The 24,367-nt window shown below is 28.4% G+C and overlaps 6 protein-coding genes across 8 annotated transcripts; 3 read left to right on the top strand and 3 right to left on the bottom strand.

Annotated features, from left to right (window-relative positions):
• Nucleotides 1–2,461: 2,461 nt before the first annotated feature.
• LOC111040059 (DNA excision repair protein ERCC-6-like) lies at nt 2,462–8,025 on the bottom strand. Its single transcript, XM_022323778.1, is given in 17 exon segments — nt 2,462–3,155; nt 3,231–3,444; nt 3,526–4,051; nt 4,112–4,282; nt 4,347–4,550; nt 4,617–4,727; nt 4,801–4,917; nt 4,996–5,277; nt 5,350–5,547; nt 5,711–5,868; nt 5,981–6,261; nt 6,335–6,500; nt 6,578–6,709; nt 6,808–6,986; nt 7,078–7,319; nt 7,386–7,520; nt 7,751–8,025. Coding segments are annotated over 17 exon segments (3,411 nt in total). The 5' UTR covers nt 7,769–8,025; the 3' UTR covers nt 2,462–2,878.
• A 103-nt stretch (nt 8,026–8,128) lies between these two features.
• On the bottom strand, nt 8,129–11,444 carry LOC111040060 (sarcolemmal membrane-associated protein). Its single transcript, XM_022323779.1, has one exon. It carries the CDS (start codon nt 11,120–11,122, stop codon nt 9,023–9,025), a length of 2,100 nt encoding a protein of 699 aa, XP_022179471.1. The 5' UTR covers nt 11,123–11,444; the 3' UTR covers nt 8,129–9,022.
• Nucleotides 11,445–11,637: 193 nt separating this feature from the next.
• LOC111040064 (protein KRTCAP2 homolog) lies at nt 11,638–14,490 on the top strand. Of its 2 annotated transcripts, none has more exons than XM_022323784.1 (5): nt 11,638–12,022; nt 12,090–12,244; nt 12,831–12,894; nt 13,140–13,206; nt 14,226–14,490. In XM_022323784.1, exons 2-5 carry the CDS (start codon nt 12,104–12,106, stop codon nt 14,338–14,340), a joined length of 387 nt encoding a protein of 128 aa, XP_022179476.1. In that variant the 5' UTR covers nt 11,638–12,022; nt 12,090–12,103; the 3' UTR covers nt 14,341–14,490. The 2 variants fall into 2 exon arrangements, with proteins under 2 accessions (XP_022179476.1, XP_022179475.1); XM_022323783.1 differs by having other exon boundaries at nt 11,639–11,955.
• A 714-nt stretch (nt 14,491–15,204) lies between these two features.
• Nucleotides 15,205–19,282, top strand: LOC111040065. The gene has a single exon (XM_022323786.1). It carries the CDS (start codon nt 16,147–16,149, stop codon nt 16,447–16,449), a length of 303 nt encoding a protein of 100 aa, XP_022179478.1. The 5' UTR covers nt 15,205–16,146; the 3' UTR covers nt 16,450–19,282.
• Nucleotides 18,727–20,746, bottom strand: LOC111040062 (BLOC-1-related complex subunit 8 homolog). 2 transcript variants are annotated; one of them, XM_022323781.1, is made up of 4 exons: nt 20,355–20,745; nt 20,098–20,275; nt 19,903–20,010; nt 18,727–19,485 (listed from the first exon to the last, which is right to left on the bottom strand). In XM_022323781.1, exons 1-4 carry the CDS (start codon nt 20,401–20,403, stop codon nt 19,335–19,337), a joined length of 486 nt encoding a protein of 161 aa, XP_022179473.1. In that variant the 5' UTR covers nt 20,404–20,745; the 3' UTR covers nt 18,727–19,334. The 2 variants fall into 2 exon arrangements, with proteins under 2 accessions (XP_022179473.1, XP_022179474.1); XM_022323782.1 differs by lacking the exon at nt 18,727–19,485 and adding an exon at nt 19,492–19,696 and having other exon boundaries at nt 20,355–20,746.
• Nucleotides 20,747–20,873: 127 nt separating this feature from the next.
• LOC111040061 (DNA methyltransferase 1-associated protein 1) lies at nt 20,874–23,034 on the top strand. The gene is made up of 8 exons (XM_022323780.1): nt 20,874–21,342; nt 21,404–21,567; nt 21,637–21,864; nt 21,929–22,030; nt 22,091–22,300; nt 22,363–22,504; nt 22,561–22,715; nt 22,783–23,034. Exons 1-8 carry the CDS (start codon nt 21,129–21,131, stop codon nt 22,951–22,953), a joined length of 1,386 nt encoding a protein of 461 aa, XP_022179472.1. The 5' UTR covers nt 20,874–21,128; the 3' UTR covers nt 22,954–23,034.
• Nucleotides 23,035–24,367: the final 1,333 nt, after the last annotated feature.

The following is a 24,367-nucleotide window of genomic DNA, read 5'->3' as shown; positions in this document are numbered from 1 at the left end:
TGAAATATGGTCAAATATGCAGAATATGCAACTATAAATTTTAAATATAAACTTGTAATGCTATGAAACAAATTTCTATTTTACTTAGCTATGTTTTTAATGATTATTTTAGAAGTCCCAAGCCCTACTCATAACGTTCACGCCCCTATTATATTTATGGCTGCATCGCTCTTACCGTGGTGTCCGGGATGGAGATATTTGTTATACAGGTATATGGTACGGCAGGCACCAATCTGGTAACTGCCAACTGGTAAGGGTTGGGATGGGAGTTGGCACTTGGTGGTTTCCAATATTGGTAATAAATAATAATTTATAGCAATATTATAGGTGAGTATAAATAATCGTTTAATAAATTAGTAATTATAAATCATTTATTGATATGTACCTAGTAGATAGATGTCTGCCATACTATAATATCATATGTGCCTACCATACTTACATTATATGTAAACGCATGATATAGGTATGTATGTGTTATGTAAACACAATGTGTTGATGCAGAGGTGAGAAAAACTGCAGTTTTGAACACTTTAAGCATAGATATAACTTACTATAAATTATAATTATACCTACCGATCCAGGTTAATTGTCTTTTTCAAACTTCAATTTTGGTATAGGTAGCACTGCAGCAGATAGTGGTTAAAGTGGGGCACTCGTGTGGACGGGGTACCCTACTTTTGGCCTACGTACTTTTATTTCTGAGTGAATTATGAACATTTTTAAATACAAACATTTTACATACCTGCCTATTACCTGCTCACAATTTAATAGTTCACATTAAAATAAAAATATCGTAAAAAACAAACGAACGCAGACAATATTCTTACATTTAAGTACCTATGTTAATAAATTAATTCGCTCTAATATTTAAGCCAACAACACAAATTTGGAACTGCAGAAGCTGGACCCTGGAGGTACATTTTAATAGGTACCTATATATTATGTGTTTAAGACGGTGACAACACATGTGGTTACATCACCGTTAGGTACTTCAAAAAGCATTAATAGTACCAAGTCACCCAATTAATAAAAATATTTAGGACATTTTTGATAATTAATATGTTAATTACTGAAGTAGTTAGTATTAGCTCAAGCTTTGAAGTTGAACCAGAAGAATGTCATCATTAAAAATAGCTTTTAATGTGTGGGCCTTAAGAAATGCAAGGCCTATAGGCTATAGCTAGGATTATTACTCACTATAGGACCTTTAATTATAATAGCAATATAATTAATGTCTCTATTAATTTATTACCTAAGTAGCAGTAGACAGTAGAATAATCATTAATATTGGTTCAGATATATTTGATTTCACCAACTACAAATATCGGGTTAAGGTAGATAAAAAATAAAACCCATGCCTAATAGGTTTGTTATAAAACAATTATTTTTATAGCAATACTAGTTGGAACTGTATAATGTAGAAATAGATTACGAATTAGATGACCATTAGGCCATTTGTTGCTTTAATTTCAATGTGCTTTTTGTGCACAATGACAATATTGATAATAAAATGTAAAAACTAAAATTTTATTAAATGTTCTTTATTTTATAATAAAAAATCATTATATATCAGATTTTTAACATATTACTGTATTAATCTAAATAATTATTATTTTAACCAATGATTTAGATCATAAATTAAATTAAATATAAATGAAATCGCATACAACTTACAAGTATAGTATTCGTAACATTTTAAAGTAATAAATTCTTTAATATTAAAGCTTGAAATTAGTACAGGTTATTCTTCATATTTAAGACAATGCTTGTACAAGATTTCAAGTTTTTCAGTCTATTTTTTAATAATGCAAATATCAATCAATCCTTAGGTTTGTCAACTTACCAACTCTTCCCTACTGCTGCATATAGAGATAGGGAGAGATTTTATTAAAGCCTATAGGTGTAATCGGTCATAATTCAATATAATTGTGTCCTGTATGGCTGTACTATTATTTATTAATTATTCCTGCTTGACTTGAGACCTGTTCAACCTTTTACAAAATAATATAGAGTTGGGTAAGTTCTACTTGACTCTACTTAACTTAAATTGAGTACTCCACTATTTAATTATTTTAAATTAAAATTTTCTTATTCCCATTTACTATTAGTTGTTATACCAATTACTAATTAAACAAATAAACTAATATAAGTTAATAATAGAACCTGGCAATTTCAGTGTACTCATTTCTTCCAAGTTAGGTTAGGTATTCGTGAAATTTGAACTCTACTTGACTCGACGTCAAAAAAAACCAATGCCTGCCTAACTTTTCAAAATATAGTTTATATAATTATATTTAATAAAAGTTAAGAAAAATTTGTAGAACAATAAAACTTTTATTGTATTTCATATAAATGTATAATAATTGCTTACATTACACTTTTAATTAAATGCTAATAAAATGTAATATCAAAAATAACAATATAGTATATATGGGGTTGCATGACAATTTGATTAGTTTAATTAATCAATCGTGGGCCTCACGTTTAAGGAACCATTAGCTCACTATTAATTCAATAAAATATGTCTAGTAATTATTCATGCAACCCAGCAATAGTATCTTAAAATTACTAATACATACTAAAAGTACCTAAAATATTTAATAAACTCGAATTGACAGTGTTACAAATATTGCAAGGTACAATATTACTATACATATTAGACAGTCAAATATATCATGAACAATGTTATATCTCTCATTTCAGAACCTAAATAATGACACATTGAATAAAATAATTATTCACAGATAAATTTTGAAGGCATAAATAGGTAATAGGTAGTTAAAATAAATACCTATATAACAAAGGAACAGTTAAAAGTTGTTTGTGTTGGTAAACTTTTATCGTAAAATAAATATTGTTTGTACTTAATTTAAATGGTTTAACAATATTTTGGTTTCAACGTCCAAACACCGGTTTTATCAGGGCACCTGTTGAATGTGCAAACTTCACTTAACAATGACTTGAAGAGTGGCGTATCTTCGGCTGAATATTTATTCTTGAATTGATTAACTATTTGATCAGTGCTTACACTTTGATTGTTCTCTAACAAATATTCTCTAATACTGTTTAACATCTGCATTTCTCGCTGTGTGGCTTCCACAAATCCATTACGCTTTTTCATTAAAGAAAGTATTGATGGACCACTTGATTCATTGCTAATATTAAGCAAAAAAAATCTTGATAATTATTATCTAATCATTTTGAAAAAATTAAAACAATAGTTTGCTTACTTAGTCTCCATATTGTTAAATAACTTAGGCCTAACTGTTCCTTGATTGCCAGTCCAGTTTAATCTACCAGATCCTGACTCCCAACACTGTGAACGGGATGCTTCAAGATCTTCAATTGCTTTTTTAGCTAATTTTTGAGCTTCGTTTTCTATTATAACATAATCAGATTTCGAAGATTCCATAATTTTATCATGTCTCATAGCTGCCTTTATACCTTTATTAAACAAAAATTATATTATATTATTTATTTTCTAGATAAGTGAATTGCTATAAATAACTATTTGATAAAACCTACCTGATTTATTGAATAATTTTTCAAGAACGTAATCATCTTGTTTTTTGGATGTGAGATCATCAACATGTTCTTCTTGATAAACATCACACTTCACTAAATATGGTATTTTAGGTTTTTTGTGTTTGGAATTTAAATGTTTACTTTTTGTTCTTTTAAAGGCAAAGTTTGGGGCTTCAATAATTTTAAGTGATGTATTTTCCATTGCACTTTTACTACAAGATGGAATATTTGAACTCTCATTGTTCACAAAGGCAAAAGGTTCATCATTATTTTTAAAGGTTTCAGTATCATTTTGAGATGGGTTAATTATATCAGCATCAGTGCAATGTTCACTATTAATACACATTTCTGATGGTATTATTTGTTGATTTATAACTGTTTTTGAATTTTGACCAATCATTTTACTAAGTTCACGCGCTTTTTGTTTCATAGCTTCGATTTTATCATCAGAAAATGAACAGGTTGAAGATGTTTTTTTAGACTTCTTTCTTTCACGCCGAGCTGTCATCATTTTTTTTAAATTGATCTAGAAAAATAAAAATGTCTATAAAATATGTCCAAGAAATATTATTCATAATTTTATTACTTCCGAGCCTGTTCCAGCAAATAAATCTGTTGTTTCTACTACACCGTTATCATCTACATCTTGAAGTGTGAAAAGTTCATATAAATAATTTGACTTGAAAAAACGACGTTGTTTAGGATCCACTAATACTTTATTGCTTATAAACTGTTTGAAGATCTGACGATGATATATCTAAAATAAAAAATAATATAGTTATCATTTAAATAAAAATGTTGTTTGCTAAAAAATTATATACCTTTTCTTCTATAGTTCCAGCAGTAAGCAATCTATAAATAGTGACTGAATTTGTTTGTCCAATTCTCCAAGCTCTTTCTCTAGCTTGTAAATCTGTAGCTGGATTCCAATCTGGATCAAATATAATCACACGATCAGCTCCGATAAGGTTAACACCTAATCCACCAACTTTTGTAGTCAAAATCATAACAAATATTGACGGGTCCTAGATAAAAAATAGCATTTGTCATTTATTTCATAAACAAAAAAGTATAAAAAAAACTTTTGCTACTTTATTGAATTTGTTAATAATAGGTTGACGGGAACCAATGGATGTGGCACCTTCTAGTTTCAAATATGAGTAATTTTGCTCAATAATAAATTTTTGAAAAATGTTAAGCATCTTAAAACAAAAAAAAATAATCAAATCAATACATAGTTTAGTAAAAATTTTGTTATGAACATTTGTATCTTACTTTTACACTTTGAGTAAAGAGCAGTACCCGATGGCCTTGTTTTTTCCACATTTTTAATAAAGCTTCAACTACGATCATTTTACCAGATTTTTTCCAATAGCCAAAAGCACCAGTTTCCTATTAATAACAAAAATTAATAAAAAAATTGATACAATTTATTTATTTATCATTATAATAAATGTATATATATTTTACAAGATTTGGCTGGAATATATCAGGATGATTGCAGATTGTCCTTAATCGAGATATGCCAACAAAGACTTTACAACTTCCATTCATTATTTCGGACACTATATCCGAATTTTCAAGATATCCTCGATACATTGTTTTTTGTTCTTCAGTTAAACGGCAAAATAGTACTTGCTCATTTTTGTCTGGTAGAGATATGTGTGACTGAATATCAGCTTTCATGCGTCTTAAAAGATACGGAGTTATTGTGTCTTTAAGTATTGTAGCACATTTATAAGCTGTAGTTATCTAGTTCATATGCAACAATTATATTTATTAGTAAAAAAATGTATTAACTAAGTATTAATTAAACAAATGTACTTGTAATTCAGTAGCATTTGCATAACCTCCATGAGTGATTGGTACAGCAAAGCTTTTAATAAATGCAGGTAAAGTCCCTAGTTTGCTAGGGAAAATAAAATCAAACAGCGACCATAATTCCTTCAAATGGTTTTGAATAGGTGAACCAGATATAATAATTCTATGACTAGATTTCAATTGTTTTGCGGCTACTGTTATCTAAAAAATTGAATTTTATTTTAAGTATCTAACCATACATTCAGATTGAATAGTACTCAATAGCAAATAAATAACTACATTATTTCTTAACGAAAATATAACGATAAATATGATACAAAGTTAAAAATTTTAATTAATAAAAATAAAGAATACATGTACTTACTTTAGAATCAGGATTTCTAATTTTATGTCCTTCATCTAAAATAACATAGTGCCAATTATTTTTTAACAAATTGTTTATATGTTGAAGCAAACCATTATATGTGGTAATTAAAACTCCTTTACTAGACCACACTTCTTTAATTAAGGTCCCAGGTTTACCTTGAATCAAAATGAATAAGTATAAATACAGTGGGCTTATGCTTCTAAATAATTGGTAAGGGTCCATAATATATACTTTTTTTTTACTGCAATTTAATAGAAAATTACCAACCTTTATAAGCTCCAGTTTCATGTAAAACAGCAACACGAATGGGTGGACACCATTTGTGGAATTCGTCAACCCATTGATGCATCAAAGTTGCTGGACAAACAATTAAACTAGGGCCTAAGCCACGTATACCAGTTATTTTATCTTTTAAGCGACTCCAATACAGAGCACCAAAAAATACAATCATTTGTATGGTTTTGCCTAATCCCATTTCATCTCCTAATATTCCACCAGAACCTTGTTGATGTAATTCCCATAACCATTTTATGCCAATTTTTTGGTACCTAATGACAACAACAATATTGCACACATAAATTATAGAATATTATGTTATGCTACACTAAATAAGTCATTTACTTGTATAATTTTTCCCAAATTTCTTTTGGAACTTTAAAATAATCTCCATCAATAGCATGAAATACATCTTCATTATCAGTGGCTATTTCAGGATTATTTTTTTCATACTCTCTTAATCGATACTCATAATTTTCTTCTATTCCATCATCAGATGATTTGTACTGACCTTGAAAAAAAATTGGGTTATAGGAGTTTTTGTTCCGAACACAAAATTAAAACCAATATAGAGATTATTCTATTTACTTGAACAACGTGTAGCCTCAAAATACTCATCATCAGAACCATCATTATAATCTGAATATTGATTACATATTTTTTTGTTATTATTTGATTTTTTTTTTCTTTTAATTTTAACCAAGGTAGATTATTCGTTTTCTTAAATTGAAAAATTTTTAGATATTAACTAGGAAAAGTAACGGTATAGGAACACTTTAACATACTACTATACTATAGACTGAGGATTTTTTATTTACCAGAATCTGTTGATGGAAAATATTCACTCCCAGATTCATTTGACTTTTCAATTGGTTCTTTTCTTTCCGTATTTATTTTCAATTCTTTTTTTGTACTGGATGTTTTAATTTTAGGTTTATGAACCATTGTTGAAAGTTTGGATTGAGATAACAAATACTTTTCCAACATACCTTCAGAGCTAAAAGTTTTTAGATCCAAATACATTTTTAAAAATATTTCAAATACTATATGAACAGCAATGATGTAGGTACATTACAACAATAATATACCTTTTGGACTTTTTTTGTGAAACATCTGTTGAACCAAATGGTGTCATTTCTCCTGTTCTAATTTTACGTTCATATTCAGTTTCTTCGATTCCTAATACTCCTAAAGTCATTGCAGGGACCTCACCAGTGTTTAAAATAGTTTTACTATCCAATACATCATTGGTAACTTGTTGTAAAACTTCTTGTTCAAAATGATTCACATCATACACAGTTAAACCCTCTAGATCTTGCAATTCTATAGGCTACAAAAAATATACAAACATTTGCATATTATTTATAATTTAATTTTTACATGTATTTGTAAATACTTGGTTAGTTCTAGGAATAGCTTCAATTTTGTTCCTGTCAATGTTCATTACACTACTATTAATGGTACCTCTTTCTACATCCATGACTTCTAAATTATTAATAGTTAACTGATCCAATGATTCCATCATTAAATACTGAAAAATAAAAATGTTGTTTGGTGATTTAATATTTTTTTCTCTTCACTTAACAAAACATGTTCTCATATACAATCATCAGGGAATCAAACCACACCTGATGAAATTGCATATACATATTAAAGAACACCTCCACCAAATTGTACACAAAGATTTTTTACATATTAAATGTTGTATGTTATCCTTGGTTTGATATCCTGACAATTGATTATATCATTGCTAATGATTACCTTCTATTGGAAGGACATTCCGTTTCAAAAATGATTGTCGACATATAAAGTTAATAAAAGAAACAAACATTTGAAAATAAAAAGAACAATATAGGTAATAATTTAATAAACGTACTATTTTTTGTCTAAAAATTACAACAATAATAATTAATGACTACAATGATTTATGTTTATAATAATTCAATAACATACAACATTAACTATAACAAATAGATTTTTTACAGTATTAATTGAATTTCGATGGTTCAGTCAATGAGTACATAATTTGCATAAAATACAACTTATTAAAAAAAAAAAAACAATGTGACAATATAAATGTATAAGAAATTTAGAAGAATAATTTTTAAATAAAGTACTGAGATAAAAATGAATAGCACTCCTGTCATCAAAATAAACCATCATTTTTTGAGAATAGAATTCACACACACTACATTGTCTTATAACACATTTTACATTATATAATAAGCATACACTTATAAAACAATCCCGAATAATAATTGAAAATGCATTGTTACAAACAGAAATCACTACAACTTAAATATTGTAGTAAATCAATTTATAGTAATTTAAAAATAATTTAATGCAACACTACAGTATTCGATGGTTAGATTAATTAAATAATTTTAAAAATTCTTAGATTAAACTATTACAGATCTAAAATTATAAAACTCAATAATTCAAAAATAATAAATATAATTTAGTATCATAATAATAGGATATATAGCTGATAGATCAATTTTGCCCAAGAGAACAACAAAAAGCTGAGAAAATTATAACAAAATGTTAAACAATTAATGTAAAAAATAAAAATAAATTTTAATACTTTCACAGTATTGAAAATGTAAGGATGTTAATTGATGTTTTATGAAAAAACATAAATGTATAAATATATATATATATTTTATTTTTTAAGTTAAAGTAAAAAAACATGTTTAATTTCAAAAAATATATTATTATATGGATGGAATCACATATTAAGTAATATCAGTTTATAATTATAAAATAATACATAGCTACTAATGGCAATATAACAGAAAGCTGGAGGATAAATTTAATTATTTTAAAAGATATTTGATCCAGTTTTACAGTTTGATAAAATTGTGTTGTTTTTAACAAAGATTCATTTTATAAATTAATATAAATTTTTGTTTATGACAGGTATTTGGTCTTAGAATTCAATGTTTTCAAATACAATAATACCTGAGCTCAAAAAACATTCATCAATTCTATAACTAATAATAATAAAATTATAAATAATATTGTTAATTGCACTTATTCAGCTGTTCCTGTTAAATAGGACAAATATGAATAAAATCTAATTACTAAGACTAAAAATAATACTATTGATGGTAACGCAAAAAATAAGTGGAAATTTGGAGTTTGTTCTAACTCTTTGCATCTCAATGTGATTTGCTCTAATTCATATTTCAGATTGTTTTTTTCCGTTAAACATAAATCATATTCATTACGAATTTGATCTAATTCATTTTGGTCAAATACTGAATCTTCTTTAGTGTCCACTGTATCAGAGCTGATTTCTTGAATCAAGACTTCATTTACAACATCATTTTTTTGTATTTGGGATGCATCATTTAAAGTTTCTGTTTGAGACACTTTTAAATCATCTAAACTATGGTCAAGAATTTTTGAGTTACTAAACGAGCAAAGATTTTTTTGTAGTATATCTGGTATATTATGTATATTATTAGAGTCAATACTTGATACTTGACATAAATATTCAGACATCAACAACAGTACAATATCTTTACAAGAAATCTCTTTCTTAAGATGTTTTATAGTAGATTCTTGATCATCCAAATTAGTTATACAATCCAGCAGTACATCTTTTGCTTCAGATAGTCTAAATTCAATAACATCAGATTTCTGTTTGTAAAAATCTGTTTGAATCTCAATATCTTTAGATAATACTTCAATATTTTTTAAACTATCATCATTTAATATAATCATTTTTAGTTGATCAGGATCTGTATTATCTGTTTCATTAACATTTTTTATCTTGGTACAGTTCACTAACAATTCATGATTAAGATCAAGTTCTGTCTGTAACTGGCATACTTGGTTTTCTAAATCAGCTTTTTGTTTTATGTGTTTTTGCATTTGACTTTGTAGCGAGTTCATTTGATTTAGATATGTCTGACGGTCTTGTAATATATGTATAATATAAGACATTATATCATTGAAGTACTTATTTAGAGAAATATCTTCAGTGAGCTCATGTTCATTTTGTAAGGTCAAAAGAAGTACATTGCGTGTATTGATCTCATGATTCATTTTAGCTATTTCCGCTCGTAATCTTTCAATTTCTTCACATTTATTATGAAAGTTCATTTCTATTTCATTTTTTGATTCTTGTAGTGTTTTTAATTCGGTTACATGTAATTCTTTTGATGCATCAAATTCTTTCATACTGTTTTCATGATTAGCGACTTCTATATTTAGCTTAGAACACACTTCTTTGATTTCATCTTGTGCATCATTCAGATGCTTCATCAAGGCACTTTGTTCAGTTATGGAATGTTTCAACAGATTTTCTAATTCTTGACATTTCTGCATCAATTTCAACTTTTCTTCCATTTCTTTTTTCAAACAATCTTTAGCCATTCCTTGGTATGAATATTTATATTGTTTTAAATCACATATTTCCTGTTTCATCTCATCTTCCCCATGATCTTTTTTGTAGTACTGCAGTTGATTTTCTAAAAATTCAATTTTGGATAATAAACGATCCTCAGCAACGAGGGCTTTCCAACTATTATCTGTTTCTCCAATTATGTTGGATAACAGCCTTTCTAAATTAAATAATTTGTTTTCTAAATTTGCCTCCCTATGCATTGCATCTCGTATATAAGCATCTATGGTGTATAAATCTTGAGTAGATACATCACTGATGAAATTTTCAACAGGATTCGATTTAGCCTCTGTACCGTCAGCATGATATAGTTTTAAGACAGCTGTAATACAGCCGTGAGATATGTTTTTAGAATTCTCTATCACGTCAACACCGAACTGGACTACATCTCCACTGAACACTTCTTGTGGTTTAGACTCTTCGCCACTTTTACTGAGTCTGTGATTGTTAACAAACGTGCCATTACTACTTTTTGTGTCTTGTAAAAAAAATTTTCCATTTTCATGCCATAGCAGGGCGTGGTTTCTAGACAAGACTTTACAATCAAAAATCCCATTATGTGGACTTACTTTGGCTTTAGCCAACAGACGTCCAATCTTGACTGGTTGATCGAGGGCGAGTGTACGCTCTTCAAACGGATGCGAGTTGGCACAATACTGAAGGATTGCTTTGCAAACAGAATTGATAACCGTTATTGTATCGTAATTCATAATTTCAATCATCACGGTTGGTTAATGTACATTTTTTAGTTTTTAAACCTAAATGACTGTTACTATAAATATATAGTCTTAAGTTACCTTATCGTAGTATTAATTAGTATTTTCAAACAATGCGATTTGACAAGAATTTTAGAGTATATTTTACACGTCAACTACAAAACGGTAATAGAAACAGACAGAATCTACGCCACAATAATAATTATGAAATGCAAGAAAAAAAAGAATAACTAGAAGAGCCAAGAAACGATTAATAGAATAACAATTACGCGAAATATCTATCGTATATCGATGGAATTTGTCTCTTGATAACGTAATTATAGTAATAATATTGTGTCAACATATTATTATTTTTTAATATATATATATATACATATGTAAGACACAAAAACCATAGATTGAGGAATTTTGCAGTGTAACCAACATTACCGAGTTCCACACAAAATAAAGTATTATATTATTATTATCATAGTTCACTATTATTGGCTTTCTATAAATTGTTTTACGTTATCACGAATTCGGGAGTTCGATTCTAGAATCTCAAATCTGGCATATTCTATTCTCTGAATAGTGGAGACTACGACTGGCGATTGCCGACGAGTGCATTATTTTCGAATATCAATATATTGCCCGGCAAATCAAAACGCTACACACGAGTGTCGTGTACGCCGTACACGACGATTTTTGTTGTATTGATAAAAAAAAATTGGCCTCTTTATTTTACTTTTCATTAAGACACCGTTCACGAGTGGCGTTGAATTGTTATTCGAAGGCGACTTCTTTCTCATTACGTACTCAAAACTTAAAAAATTAGAACACGATTCCGGAGTCGAATATGGGTAAATCTGACTTTCTATAGATATGGTTGATTGTTTGAACATGCAAATTGAATATGACGACCGTCTGGTACTCTGGCCTAGCCACAGTGAAAATAACAATCAATGCAGTCTTAACTATTGCTTTTTAATTTCAGCTGTTTCCACGGGCATGTCATTCCTTATATCAACGCTTCTAGCACTGTCACTGTTCTCAGTCATGCAGCTCAACAGCAAATGGTTGACGTCTAGTTCAGTGTTGGTCATAGGTACTGGATTTCTTGGCTCAGTGTTGTTTATGCTGTCCTTGACTGTATCCTTTATTGTTTTTAGTTGTGTACCTACGTACAATATTTGCATTATCGTTTAACAAGACATGTTAACACACTTTAACTAGTTTGATAAAATGTTTTCACATACTTATTTCAAATAATCAAATCACATTTTTCAAGTACTTTTGCGATCTATTAACATGTTTATTACTTGGTTCCATTTTGGACTAATAGTTATTAATAATAAATAAATAAAATATTCCTAATAATAATTTTATCAATTTTAAGTAAATAAAAAAGTATATACAGTAATTGATTCAGAGTAAACTATAGTGGAGCCTCATAAATAATACTAAAAAACAATGGAATGTGTCATTTTTGTGTAATGTGTACTTACTACCTACACATTTGGAAATCAATTTGTAAATAAATTAATATTAAATCTTGTCTTAGATCAACAAAGGCTTAAGGAAAAATATAAATATTGTTATCTGTACTTACAATTATAAAATAAATAAATCTTTACAATATATTATCTACTTAGTACCTACAATTTTAAAGATTGTTTATAAAAAAAATAATAAATATTTAGTAGTCACAATTTTTCCTTTACTATATGATTTCTAGGCTGTAAGTAATCTAATGACATTACTTTTGGGAGAAGGATATCAAGCTAGCTTATTTCCAGAAAGTAAGTAGAATAAATATATTAAACAATACATAGACTATTGAATGTTAAATTGTATTTAAGTTATGTATTATTGTATGATTTTAAAAGTCAAATAGCTATATAAATATACATTTATTTTAAATCATTACTAATCAATACTATAGCAGATCAATTCTATGCTTTAAGTAACTTATTTAAGTATTAATTAATAACAATAATAACAAATAATTTTTTTATTGCTAATTTAAATAATTATTTTTTTTCAGTTATTTTGTCATTATTGTTCACTTTTTTCACATGTGTCTCTATCCACAGAGTATGTGCTACAACCGGGTAATTATTATGATTTATTTTTATATATTTTACTACAAAAATGAGATGGTTAATTAAATTTCGTTCCTCAAACATTTAAATTTAAAAATATTTATCTACTTGTTTCTTATTAAATGTATTCATATTGATTAATTAAACTTAACAGTAAAATAGTAAATAATCAAATGGAAAGTTCAATCAATTCAAATATTAACTTGAGTTACAAAATATTTTCAATTTTAAAATTTATTATTCTTTTAATTGTTTAATTAGACAGAGACCCCCCTCCCCCTTCCCAGTGTATTGACTCCATTTTTCTAATGCATAATATATCGATTTTTTTACACTAATCAGAACTCATTGTACTATTATTTTAAATGTTGAAGTGAACCGACATATTTTTAAATTTAAAGTTAAGAATATCAATCATGGTCCCTCATAGGTTTTAATTTTTAAGCAAGTTATGAGCATTATAAAACCGTAAATGTTGATAAAAACCAACAAAGGACTCTTAATAATATTTTTACCTACAAATTTGATAATAGGTTAGTAATTCACTCTAATATTTAAAACAATGGAGTACAATGGATCCTTTTAAATATAAAAATTGGTATGTTATATGTTTATAATTTGGAGTCAATACATGCGCCTCTTGATTTAGAAGTTACCACAAGGGCGTCCCTAATTTGTTTTTCGAGGGAAGGAGAGTGAACCTGTTATAATCTATAAATTTATCATTTTTTTATAATATATGATAGGAAAAATATACATTAAAAAAATTAATTTGTATAGTACCTGCATATTTTTTTCTCATAATGTAATAACTAATAACATTTTAATCATTGCTATTTTAAACACAACATATTAATTTGTTTATTCCAAAAATTGGCTGTAGGAAGTTTAGTGCTTACCCCCTTATTACCGTTGAGGATGTACTTGACATATTAAGAATGTATTTCTAATTTTTATGCTAGTTAATACCCAGCCTTAAAGACTTGTGTTGTAATAACTAATAATATTGATGTATTTACATTTTTCAGTCTGCTGTTTTCTTTATTCGCACTTTACAATATTTATAATATTTCTCAAAAGACATACAATTCCAGTTCATTGCTCAAACAGCCCATTGTACAGAACAAAAAGAAGAAACATTAAGTATAAAAATACAAATTGGTTTGTACCATGTTCATAATGTACCGAACATTTGATGTTTTATACCTACTATTTATTTTTTATTGTCATTCCCTAAGTTAAAAAATTAACATAAATTATTTGTATTAAAAGTAAGTTTCAATTACTTCTAAATCCGACTGGTTTCTTTATTTGATAATATTATTATTATTTATGTGTATTGTACGCTATGCGGTGATTTTACATATTATAACATAATATGATAATTATGGAAGTAGTAGTAGTTCGGTACAACATGTTAATGTACATAGTTACCTAGTTATTGTGCAGAGAAAACTGGGTACGAAACTTACATAATATTATTATAGTTAACAGGTACATATTTCTCTGTTCAGAATAAAAATAGTAGGCAGTGGCCGTGTTGTGCACATGAATGTGGCAATATTACATGATAGGTATATAGATTGATGACTCGGTGGAGATAACAGACTTCACAAAAATTTGTCACCGCCAAATACTATTCTTATTATGAACAGAGTATAGGTAAGGTGTTGGGTGGTTGAGTGGCCAGAGGATTAATAATAATTATTTGTAGCTTTCAGCATATAATGCAGAACATTAGCATACCTATATTTTGGAATAATGAAAACTGTCATCTACCGATTTATATATATTTATATTAATGGTTTTTTCTTTTTCCTCTATGTATTCAGTAACTACTAGTATGATTTCAATCAAGTTACATCATTATAATATATTACTTGAAACTCTGAGGGTGTTTCTAACATATTTTTCAACTGATTAAGGATGGCTTGCATTTATATTTAGTTTTAGCACAGGAAAATAAAATATTTTTGATACAATTTATATTTTAAATATCAGCTACCAATTATAATACTTTTATAATTGGTAGAAATAAATATTAAAATAAAAAATATATAAGACAACAAAATTAGAAGATTTGAGAATAAATCAAAGTTTGCGAAGAAACCTACGTATCACACAAGTTATCACTCTAGTGCCCCACATAGGTAGCCAAGTAGGTACCGTATTACTGTCATACTGACAATCGTAGAAGGAAAAGTAAGTACCTACTCAATCGTAAAAAAGTTAATGTCTAATAGTGGTAATTTAAACTATTAAGTAGATATTTATTTAAATATTGACGAAAAATTCTAAAAGTTAACTGATTGAAATTCCGCCCCTGGAAAACAATACAAGTCTATTTTCTAAGTTTAAAAATATAAATTTTGACTAGTTTTTTCAGTCCACAAAAATAATTGAAAGTCTGACTGACGCTCTCGCTAGACCTAAGCTAACCTTGGAAAAAAATTGAGTAGGTATATGTCATGGGAGTTTTTGTTCTGAATGCAAAATTCAAACCAATATGATAAAGAAATTATTCAAATTATTTTCATAGATTTTTTGCCGTCTACAGATATATCTGTGGTACTCTAGTATATTAACTATTAAGGTCTATAGTGAAACGACAGAATAGATATAATGAAACACTGAAACGTGTTTAGTGTTGATCGCGCAAGTCTTCCCAACGGCCAACGATTCGTTGATTGCTGAATACAAAACTGATTACTGATTATTAGTCGTTTGTCAAGTGTCAGCAATTCAGCATTCAACAGTTGAAACTTGGAGTTTTTAAGTTATAACATTCTAATAAGTTAATAATTAATTATCGGTTAGACCATCCGTGAAATTGTTATTATTTCTATATCATCCATTATTCTGACTGAATTGAGTGTTAAGTGCATATATTTTTGGGAGGGAAACCAATCGTGTTTCGACATTTAACTTAGCATTACTTTAAAATAAATTATGCCACCCAAACGAACAGCGATCGGTAGATACACACGGCAAGCACGGAGGAAGAAGGCATTAAGAGCAAAACTAGCTTTAGAAACGGACGAGCAAAGGGAAGCAAGACTGGAAGCCGTTCGGGTGCGTGTTACTCGAGCAAACGCGTCTGTAACAGACGAGGAACGGAGAGCAACACCGGAAACTGATCAAGTACGCACTACTCAAGCATGTTCGTCTGGAACTGATGATCATCAGGAAACAACACTGGATACCGTTCGCGAATACACTGCTCAAGCCCGTTTGTCTAATACTGACTACTGAGTAGTGAAGAGACACGGTCCGGAGGGAAGCAAACTCAAAACAAACGCGACACGCTGATTTAATGCTCGTATGTCTGTTGTAGCCAGTGGCGCAACTAGGGGGGTGCAAAAAGGTCTTTAGCACCCCCAAGTTAAAATTTAGCACCCCCTGTTTTTGATATCTAACTTTTATTATTTTATTGAAATACCATGAATGTTATGTTTTTAAATATTATGATAAATTTCCTGAAAAAATATTTAATTATTTGGTCGTAAGTCTTATAATATAATTCATTCTAATTCATTCCATACACGGATATTCCCATAATAATAAAGCAAATAATAAAACTGGTTAAGATCAAGTATGCTTCAGCAAAGGTTTACCAATTTATCTTTGCTGAATATTGAAAAAGATTTATTAAATCAGCTTAACACTGAAACTATTTTAAATAAATATTGTATGAAACCTAGAAAAATTATGCTAATTTAAAATGTATTATAAATATATAAGTTATTTACTAACAAAATTATGAAATTATAATGTATCCTTATGTTACTGAAATTTTAGCAAAAAAAGTATTATAAATTTATTTTCTTTTATTTATGTGAAGTGTGTTAATATATGTTTTAAAATGTTGAATTATCGAGCATTGCAGGCTCATGTGTAGGGGGTGTGGGGGGCAAAGCCCCCCACGGCTCTGTGGTTCATTCACATATTTAGCACCCCCTGTTTTAGAGGTCTAGTTGCGCCTATGGTTGTAGCTATTATAGAGTCAAAACCTTCTCGGCCGATATTAGAGATAATTTCAGATATTGTTCTCACGAGACATCAGGAAACTTTTGTTAATATACCAAGTGCTAAATTATCCAATTCACCACAAATGGATTGCCCAACTCATTGAAATTAGTTCAAAATAGTGATGGTAAGAAATAGCAATAGCATTGTTAATAGTATTGCCATATACTAAAGGGCTTTGCCCCGACCATCCATCTTCAACAGTAGGTAGTTAATATATAATAATATACCAATACTATAGTAACATTTACCACCCCTTATAGTCGGGTCGATAGCCATGGACGGTAAGAAGGGCATAAGCCCTATTTGACCTAATTGTACCCCACCCTGGCGCCCTCACACAAATATTGAATGCGTGTATGCAGTAGTACGTTGTAGTAAATAAAATATGAATTTTATTTCCCCCCCCCACCCACCCTAAAGTATGGTTTACCCCATTTTAAGATCTGATCTGGTTTCGGGTCTGATTATAATAAATATTATTTTACTTGTCATAAATTGATATAAAAATAAATGACAACATAAAAGTATATTTAAAAAATTAAAACATTCCTTTCCTTGTTTTAATGAAAACAATTAAAAAGGGTGGTCTCAAAACTTAAGAAAATTGAAGAGGAGCTCCATGCCCCCTCAATTTGAGCTCTGGCCACTAATCTAATTTTTACTTAAACACTAGGTACCTTTCATTTTTCTGGTAAATTATTTAATACTTAAAGAGATTTAGTCTAGTTATTGCTAAAATTACTGTGCAATGAAGTTCAGTGAATATTAGAATAAACATATTAATAGATAGTTAATATTTCATAGAAAAAAAAATATTGTTTTAAATGGAAAAATATATTTTAATTCTTACTCATACCGTTTTATGGTAATTGTGATTATTATGTCATCATGTACGACTTAATTTTAATATTATGTACTCATTTTTTGTTTGACACTGGAAGTTGGAAATTAGTAATCTCATTAAAATAAAGGAAACTAGATTATTTGGTATTTATTTTTTTTAATCAACCTTTCATTTTAACAAAAAAAACAATGTAGCAATTCTAGCAATGGTTTGCGCGGACTTTATTTTAACTACTAATATAACTATGACAGCTAAACAATTATAATATACAAGATAGAATGAAAACAAATATATTGAGTAATCAAGCCACTTCCTAAATAAATGTAATTTTAATGGCAGATTCAGTTAATACATTTGTAATATATAATCAACTGTGGATTGTTGTGGAATGTTAACAAGAAGTACTTTTGAACTATTGAATATTTTCATTAAAATAAATTTATACATCAAATTCACCAACAACTATTTGGTATCGCACTATTGACACTTACAGTGATCAGGGCCTAACTTAAGGGTCTCAGGGCCTCAAGGCAGCTTTTAAAGAAAGGCCCTTTTAAATATATATTAATAAAAACTGTTTTTAATTTGTATATTTTCAACATACTAATAGATAAAACAAATATTATAACAATATTGCTCGCACCGAAATAAAAAATTTTAGTGTTTACGGTTATACATTTATTTAAGGGTTTCGGCTATAAATATAATCGAATAGAAAGAAACAATCACTGATAAACACCACGAAATGTATTTATTTATGTTTATACACGGTTCCATATTACTAAAACACAATATAATAATATTAATTTCTAAATTACTTCCTCTCAATAATATTCTATATTATACATGAACTATTTTCCGTGTTAATCAATTTATGTATGTGATACCTTTTTTTTGTGTGTGTTTCCCTGAGGGCCTCAGGAAGACAAGGGCCCCTAGGCGGCTGCCTAGTTGGCCTAGGCGGAAGTTCGGCCCTGACAGTGATTTAATTTTATTCCAATGTATGGTACATAAATTATTAATAAATTACCAAAAAGTGTCTCAATTATCTACATATATATTACCTGTATAGTATACAAATATATACACATTTAAAACGTGAGACAATTTCTTTGAACAGCTATATCTGAAGTTCACAATGGATTTGAATGGTTTGATTTTTAAACACAAGTGTTATGATAGAAGATGAGCCTTTTAATACGAAATATTCATAATGTATTAATGGTACCACTATTATACAGTCTTATACTCTTTTTATTCAATATTAATATATATTAGAATGTCGTGCACTGTTCACCATAGATTCCACTTTGTTGGCTGTATCTCTAATAGCTTCTGGTAATTCAGGTAGGTCTAGAGTGGTAGTCAAGTGTGCAGATAACCGTTTATACATAGAATCTTTTTTAGATTTCCCACTAAAATATCAAAATAAATAAATACAATTATAAAACAGAATATTACGAAAGGAAAGGAAACATCAACAATAAGCTCAAGGTTGAATATCGACATCCAACTAGAAATGTCTTACCTGATATATCTACAGTAAGCACACGCTATATAAACAATCATACTGGTACGTTATTATTAGGCTTGGATGGTGCATCGTCTATTTGTGAAGTTTTCAATCTACATAATATTATAATATGCACATAAAAAAAACATATGCCTAGATGTCTCAACAAAAATCTTATAAAACAAAATCAAATCATACAATAATCTTAGTATAAGCATGCATTGAATGTTGTATTTGTAAGTACCTATAACTATAGGTACACACTATACACTTTGAAGAAGTATCTAGTATCTACTTGACAATCTAAAATGTAACTCACCGCCTAGTATGCTCATACTTGATTTGTTGACTTAGGAATAAAGCATTTTTAAGTTGTTCTTGAATACTATTCAATGGTTCTTCACAATTCTTAATCGAATTTATAGCTCTAATTTACAACATGAATCCATAATATGAGTCATAAAAATATAATTATTAATTACCTAATCTAAAAGTGGAAAAAATGTCTTATTACCCTATTGCATATTCCACATCATAATAGTGGCCTTGTAAATCCTTATGAAGTTTTTGAACTTGTACTCGTTTTTCTATCATGGGCGGTACAGATTTCCGTACATGTTCTTGAAGCCGATAAAACGCCAGGGATGGTTCATTTGCAACAAAATGAAGATTTTCTGACAAAATTCCAGTGGCTTATTTTAAAATGAAACAAACATAAAATAATGTAAATAATTAAATTTGAATACTGCACACATAATAATATACACATACCACGTCTTGACTTAGCTTGTAAATCTGGGTCATGCATTTCTGCCATCATCAGTTAGTTTTAAATTCTAAATTTTATAATTATTTATTGTTAGGTGTACGGTAGTGCACTAGTATTTTAGCATAGAACAATATAATCTTTCGATACCAAAATTATGATTTCGTAAAAACCACAGATATATAAAATCACGGGCCAACTATAATAATGCCTCAATTGTCTGTAGATTATTATTTATTATATTTTACTAATTCGGATCATAGCTTATCTTAAGCCATGTTTTAGACTATAAAGTAAATAGTAAAATATATTATTAGTAATAGACAAACTTACAAAAAAATAGAACAATAATAATAATTATTACTCTATGCACCAAACCCAGATGAAATTTTAAATTTCATTGATAACCGCAATCAAAAGCTTGATAAAACAAAATTTAATTCTGTGATAAAACACCGTTGATAATATTGTCTCTACTTTCCGTGAACAACCACTGGTACAAGTGGTACAACAACATTACAACAATCATGGTCTTAGATAAACTTTTTATAATATCTTATATCACAGATTTGAGATTATTACAAAGTGTGTAAACCTTAGATCATATTAATATGATGATGTATGTGTACATGATCTAAGGTGTAAACACTAAACAGACAATATTATAATCAAAATTAAAAATTATAATTTATAGTAACTACTTAATTGACTTTAGTACTATAGGACTGACTACTTATTAGTTTTTACTTATTGACATTTGCCTACTGAAATCGTTCAAGATGACTGAAGATATTCGTGATATTATGGACATAGAAAGGGGACCCGCTCCTCAGGTATCTAAAGAAGAAATACTTGGTACACAGACCAAGAAGAAAATCTCACTACCATCGGGTAATCGTCAGACTCGTAGACCGGAAGGAATGGCTCGTGAGGTGTTTGCCTTACTGTATAATGATAAGAAGGATGTGCCGCCTGTTATTGAAACCGAAACTGGTAATAAGTTTATCTGATTGATTTTTCTACAGATTATTAATTGTCTACATTCAATTGTTAGGTCCCGCTTATAAGCTCCAAAAGGCTAGATTGGGTATGCGACGTGTTCGTCCTTGGGTATGGGCTCCTTTTACCAACCCAGCTCGGACAGATAATGTTTCTTTTTGTCATTGGCGGAGAGTTGCCGATGAGGGTAAAGAATACCCATTTGCAAAGTTTAATAAGGTATTATTTATAAAGATTGAATTATTGTTCATTTACACAATGTATGATTATATTATTATTGTTAAATAGAAAATAGACATACCCAAGTATACGGATATTGAATATAAAGAACATTTAGTATCGGAAACGTGGACTCGAGAAGAGACTGATCGTCTTTTTGACATGTGTGAATGGTTTGATTTACGTTTCATAATCATTCAGGCTAGATGGAACCTAGGAGAATATGAGAGCGCCGTTAAACGATCTACTGAGGATCTTAAAGATAGATATTATTCAGTGTGTAACACACTAACAAAGGTTGTGGACACAAAAAAAAAAGTTTTAAATCATGTTTACCAATAATTTGTTTTTATTATTTTAGATTAGAGGTGGAAGTGTCAATGAATCAAAAATGTTTGATGCTGAACATGAAACTCGTAGAAAACAACAACTTGAAAGGCTTTACAGTAGAACTCCTAAACAAGTATTTATAAATATACAATTGTACAGTTTCTACAGTTTTGTGCATATATATAATGTTTAGATTGAAGAAGAACAAATGTTAATACAAGAAATGCGTAAGATTGAAGCACGGAAACGTGATAGAGACCGTAAAACACAAGACCTACAAAAATTAATAAGTGCTGTTGATAAACAAAATGATAGTCGGAAAAGTTTAAAAATTGACAAAAAAACCACTCATCACCGTAAACGTGTTACTGTTCCAGTCAGGCCAACCCGAGTTGATCCAAATGTAATGTTTGATAGTTAATTTATTTGTTAACTTATAATTTTTAATTGAATGTTATTTTTTAGAACTTTGAAGCTACTACCATTAAATTTCCGGATATTAAAAATAGTGGAGTTTCTACTCGTTCACAAAGGATGAAAATACCAGCTAATGTTAGTCAAAAGAAAGTCAAAAATGTTGAACAGGCCTTAGAATCACTAAAAATTAGTATGTATTACAATATATTTAAAATCATATTTATTATAACTAACTTTTTTTTTTAGAATTAAATCCCATTCCAACTGAAGACATATGCCAAAATTACAATGATCTCCGTAATGAAATTGTATTGTTGAATGAATTAAAGGCGGCTTGTAGCTCCAGTGATTTTGAACTGCAAACATTAAAACATCAGTATGAAACGTTAAATCCTGATGGGGTATGTAATTGTTTATCAGTAATTAAAACATACTAATCATTTATTTAATATCTGTACTATTTGATAGGTTTTAAAAATTGATCCCCACCTTATGGAAGAAATGGCTAGTTTAAGTGTTGATGATGAAGAGAATGAAGAAGTACCAGAAGTAAAAATAAAAATAGAAATTAACGACCAAGAAATGGAAGATGTTACAGATCCCAATCTTTTGCCTAAAAATGTTTTGGATATAATATAATTTAAAATGCTGTGATGTTTATAAATCAATTTGATTTCATTATAATTATACTTTGTATTACATTTTCCTTGTAGATAATGCTGTTAAATTGTATTTATATTTTTTAAACAATATAAACTATGTCATTTGTATATAATATAACTATTGCAAATCGTTTTGGTAAATATTATTTAGGTTATTCTTACTGATTGCGATATACATTATACTTAATACATATCATAAATGCATAACTCTTAGACGTATAGTAAATTCAGGCACATAACTGAATCTCTATTTCAAGTCAGACAAATAATACAAATGAGCATTTTGTATTATTTTAAAAATTTAACTTTATTGTCTATTAATTTTTTATTGCTATTTTACATTAAAAAAAACTATGTATTACTTATTAATATGTAAAATACGTAGGTACATGAAATATTTTTAACTTTGTGTCTATAGGTACTAGTATAAAAAATGAATAAAAAGGTTATATTACAAATACAAATTTTTGTTAATTTTTAGTCATTACTTGTTGCATGTTATTATTTAGTGGCATTTCTGATTCCGGAACATTTAACATTTTTTTTTTTAACAAAAACACTGACCAAGAAATATAGATAAGGTTCTCATACAACTAATTAAAAATTAACAAGTTATATTAATGAAAAAAGATGGTGAGAGGACGTGGGCGCCTAACCTAACCATTCTCGTTCTAAAAAAGCAAAATAAAAAAAATAATGGGCTGGAAACTATAGACTGCAGTCTATAATCTCCAGGACAATTAACCTGAAATAGTTTATTGGATAACAAATGATTAATCACTTATCAGAATAGATGTCTCCTTGAAGTATCTGGCTTAACTTTAAAAAGTGTATATAAAAATGGCAACTTATATGTCAATGAAAATAAATGAAAAAAATATGATCAGAGGTCCATATTGCTTCAATGCATTAAAAAATGTATGTAAATTAATGAAATTTATTAGGAATACAAATAATTGAGTAGGAAGAAGGCCATGGGCTCTTATGTGTAAAAACATTTTATGTAGGAAATAAAGAAATTTTTAATTTAAAATTCTATTGCGTAATAAGTTGAGACTAGTCAATTTATAATCACAAACCAAAAAGTTTAAATAGATACAAATAAAAACATAATTTTTCATTATTTTCAGTTATATATTTATAAATAATGTTTTGAAGCACTGGCTAGAACTCAAATTACACTGCATATAGCATATCGTTCAAATAATTGTTATGACACAAAATAAATGTACTATGCGGCATGTTTGTTTTAAATTATCATAGTAAACCAATATTTAGTTTCCATCTATAGTATTTTTTTAAATAATTTTAATTTACCATTATTTATATTGGTGAAAAATTAAATATTTCAATATAGAAAATCCATGTCAATCTAATAAATATATTATACT

Source organism: Myzus persicae, unplaced genomic scaffold (assembly GCF_001856785.1).
Source record: "Myzus persicae strain clone G006 unplaced genomic scaffold, MPER_G0061.0, whole genome shotgun sequence".
In the NCBI taxonomy this organism is placed as follows: Eukaryota; Metazoa; Arthropoda; class Insecta; order Hemiptera; family Aphididae; genus Myzus; species Myzus persicae.
The sequence above is the reverse complement of the archived record's forward strand: the minus strand, read 5'-3'. Positions and strand labels throughout refer to the sequence as shown.

Bases quoted from the DNA above. Each gene is read 5' to 3' on its own strand.
- LOC111040060 (XM_022323779.1), bottom strand. From the start codon at position 11,122: ATGATTGAAATTATGAATTACGATACAATAACGGTTATCAATTCTGTT.
- LOC111040064 (XM_022323783.1), top strand. The intron at 12,895-13,139 runs GTAAGTAGAATA...ATTTTTTTTCAG, and splicing joins AGCTAGCTTATTTCCAGAAA to TTATTTTGTCATTATTGTTC. The intron at 13,207-14,225 runs GTAATTATTATG...TACATTTTTCAG, and splicing joins AGAGTATGTGCTACAACCGG to TCTGCTGTTTTCTTTATTCG.
- LOC111040065 (XM_022323786.1), top strand. From the start codon at position 16,147: ATGCCACCCAAACGAACAGCGATCGGTAGATACACACGGCAAGCACGG.
- LOC111040062 (XM_022323781.1), bottom strand. From the start codon at position 20,403: ATGATGGCAGAAATGCATGACCCAGATTTACAAGCTAAGTCAAGACGT. The intron at 20,011-20,097 runs GTAATAAGACAT...GTTGTAAATTAG, and splicing joins GATGTGGAATATGCAATAGG to AGCTATAAATTCGATTAAGA. The intron at 19,486-19,902 runs GTGAGTTACATT...TTGATATTTTAG, and splicing joins AAGTATGAGCATACTAGGCG to TGGGAAATCTAAAAAAGATT.
- LOC111040061 (XM_022323780.1), top strand. From the start codon at position 21,129: ATGACTGAAGATATTCGTGATATTATGGACATAGAAAGGGGACCCGCT. The intron at 21,343-21,403 runs GTAATAAGTTTA...TTCAATTGTTAG, and splicing joins TGTTATTGAAACCGAAACTG to GTCCCGCTTATAAGCTCCAA. The intron at 22,031-22,090 runs GTATTTATAAAT...TATAATGTTTAG, and splicing joins ACAGTAGAACTCCTAAACAA to ATTGAAGAAGAACAAATGTT.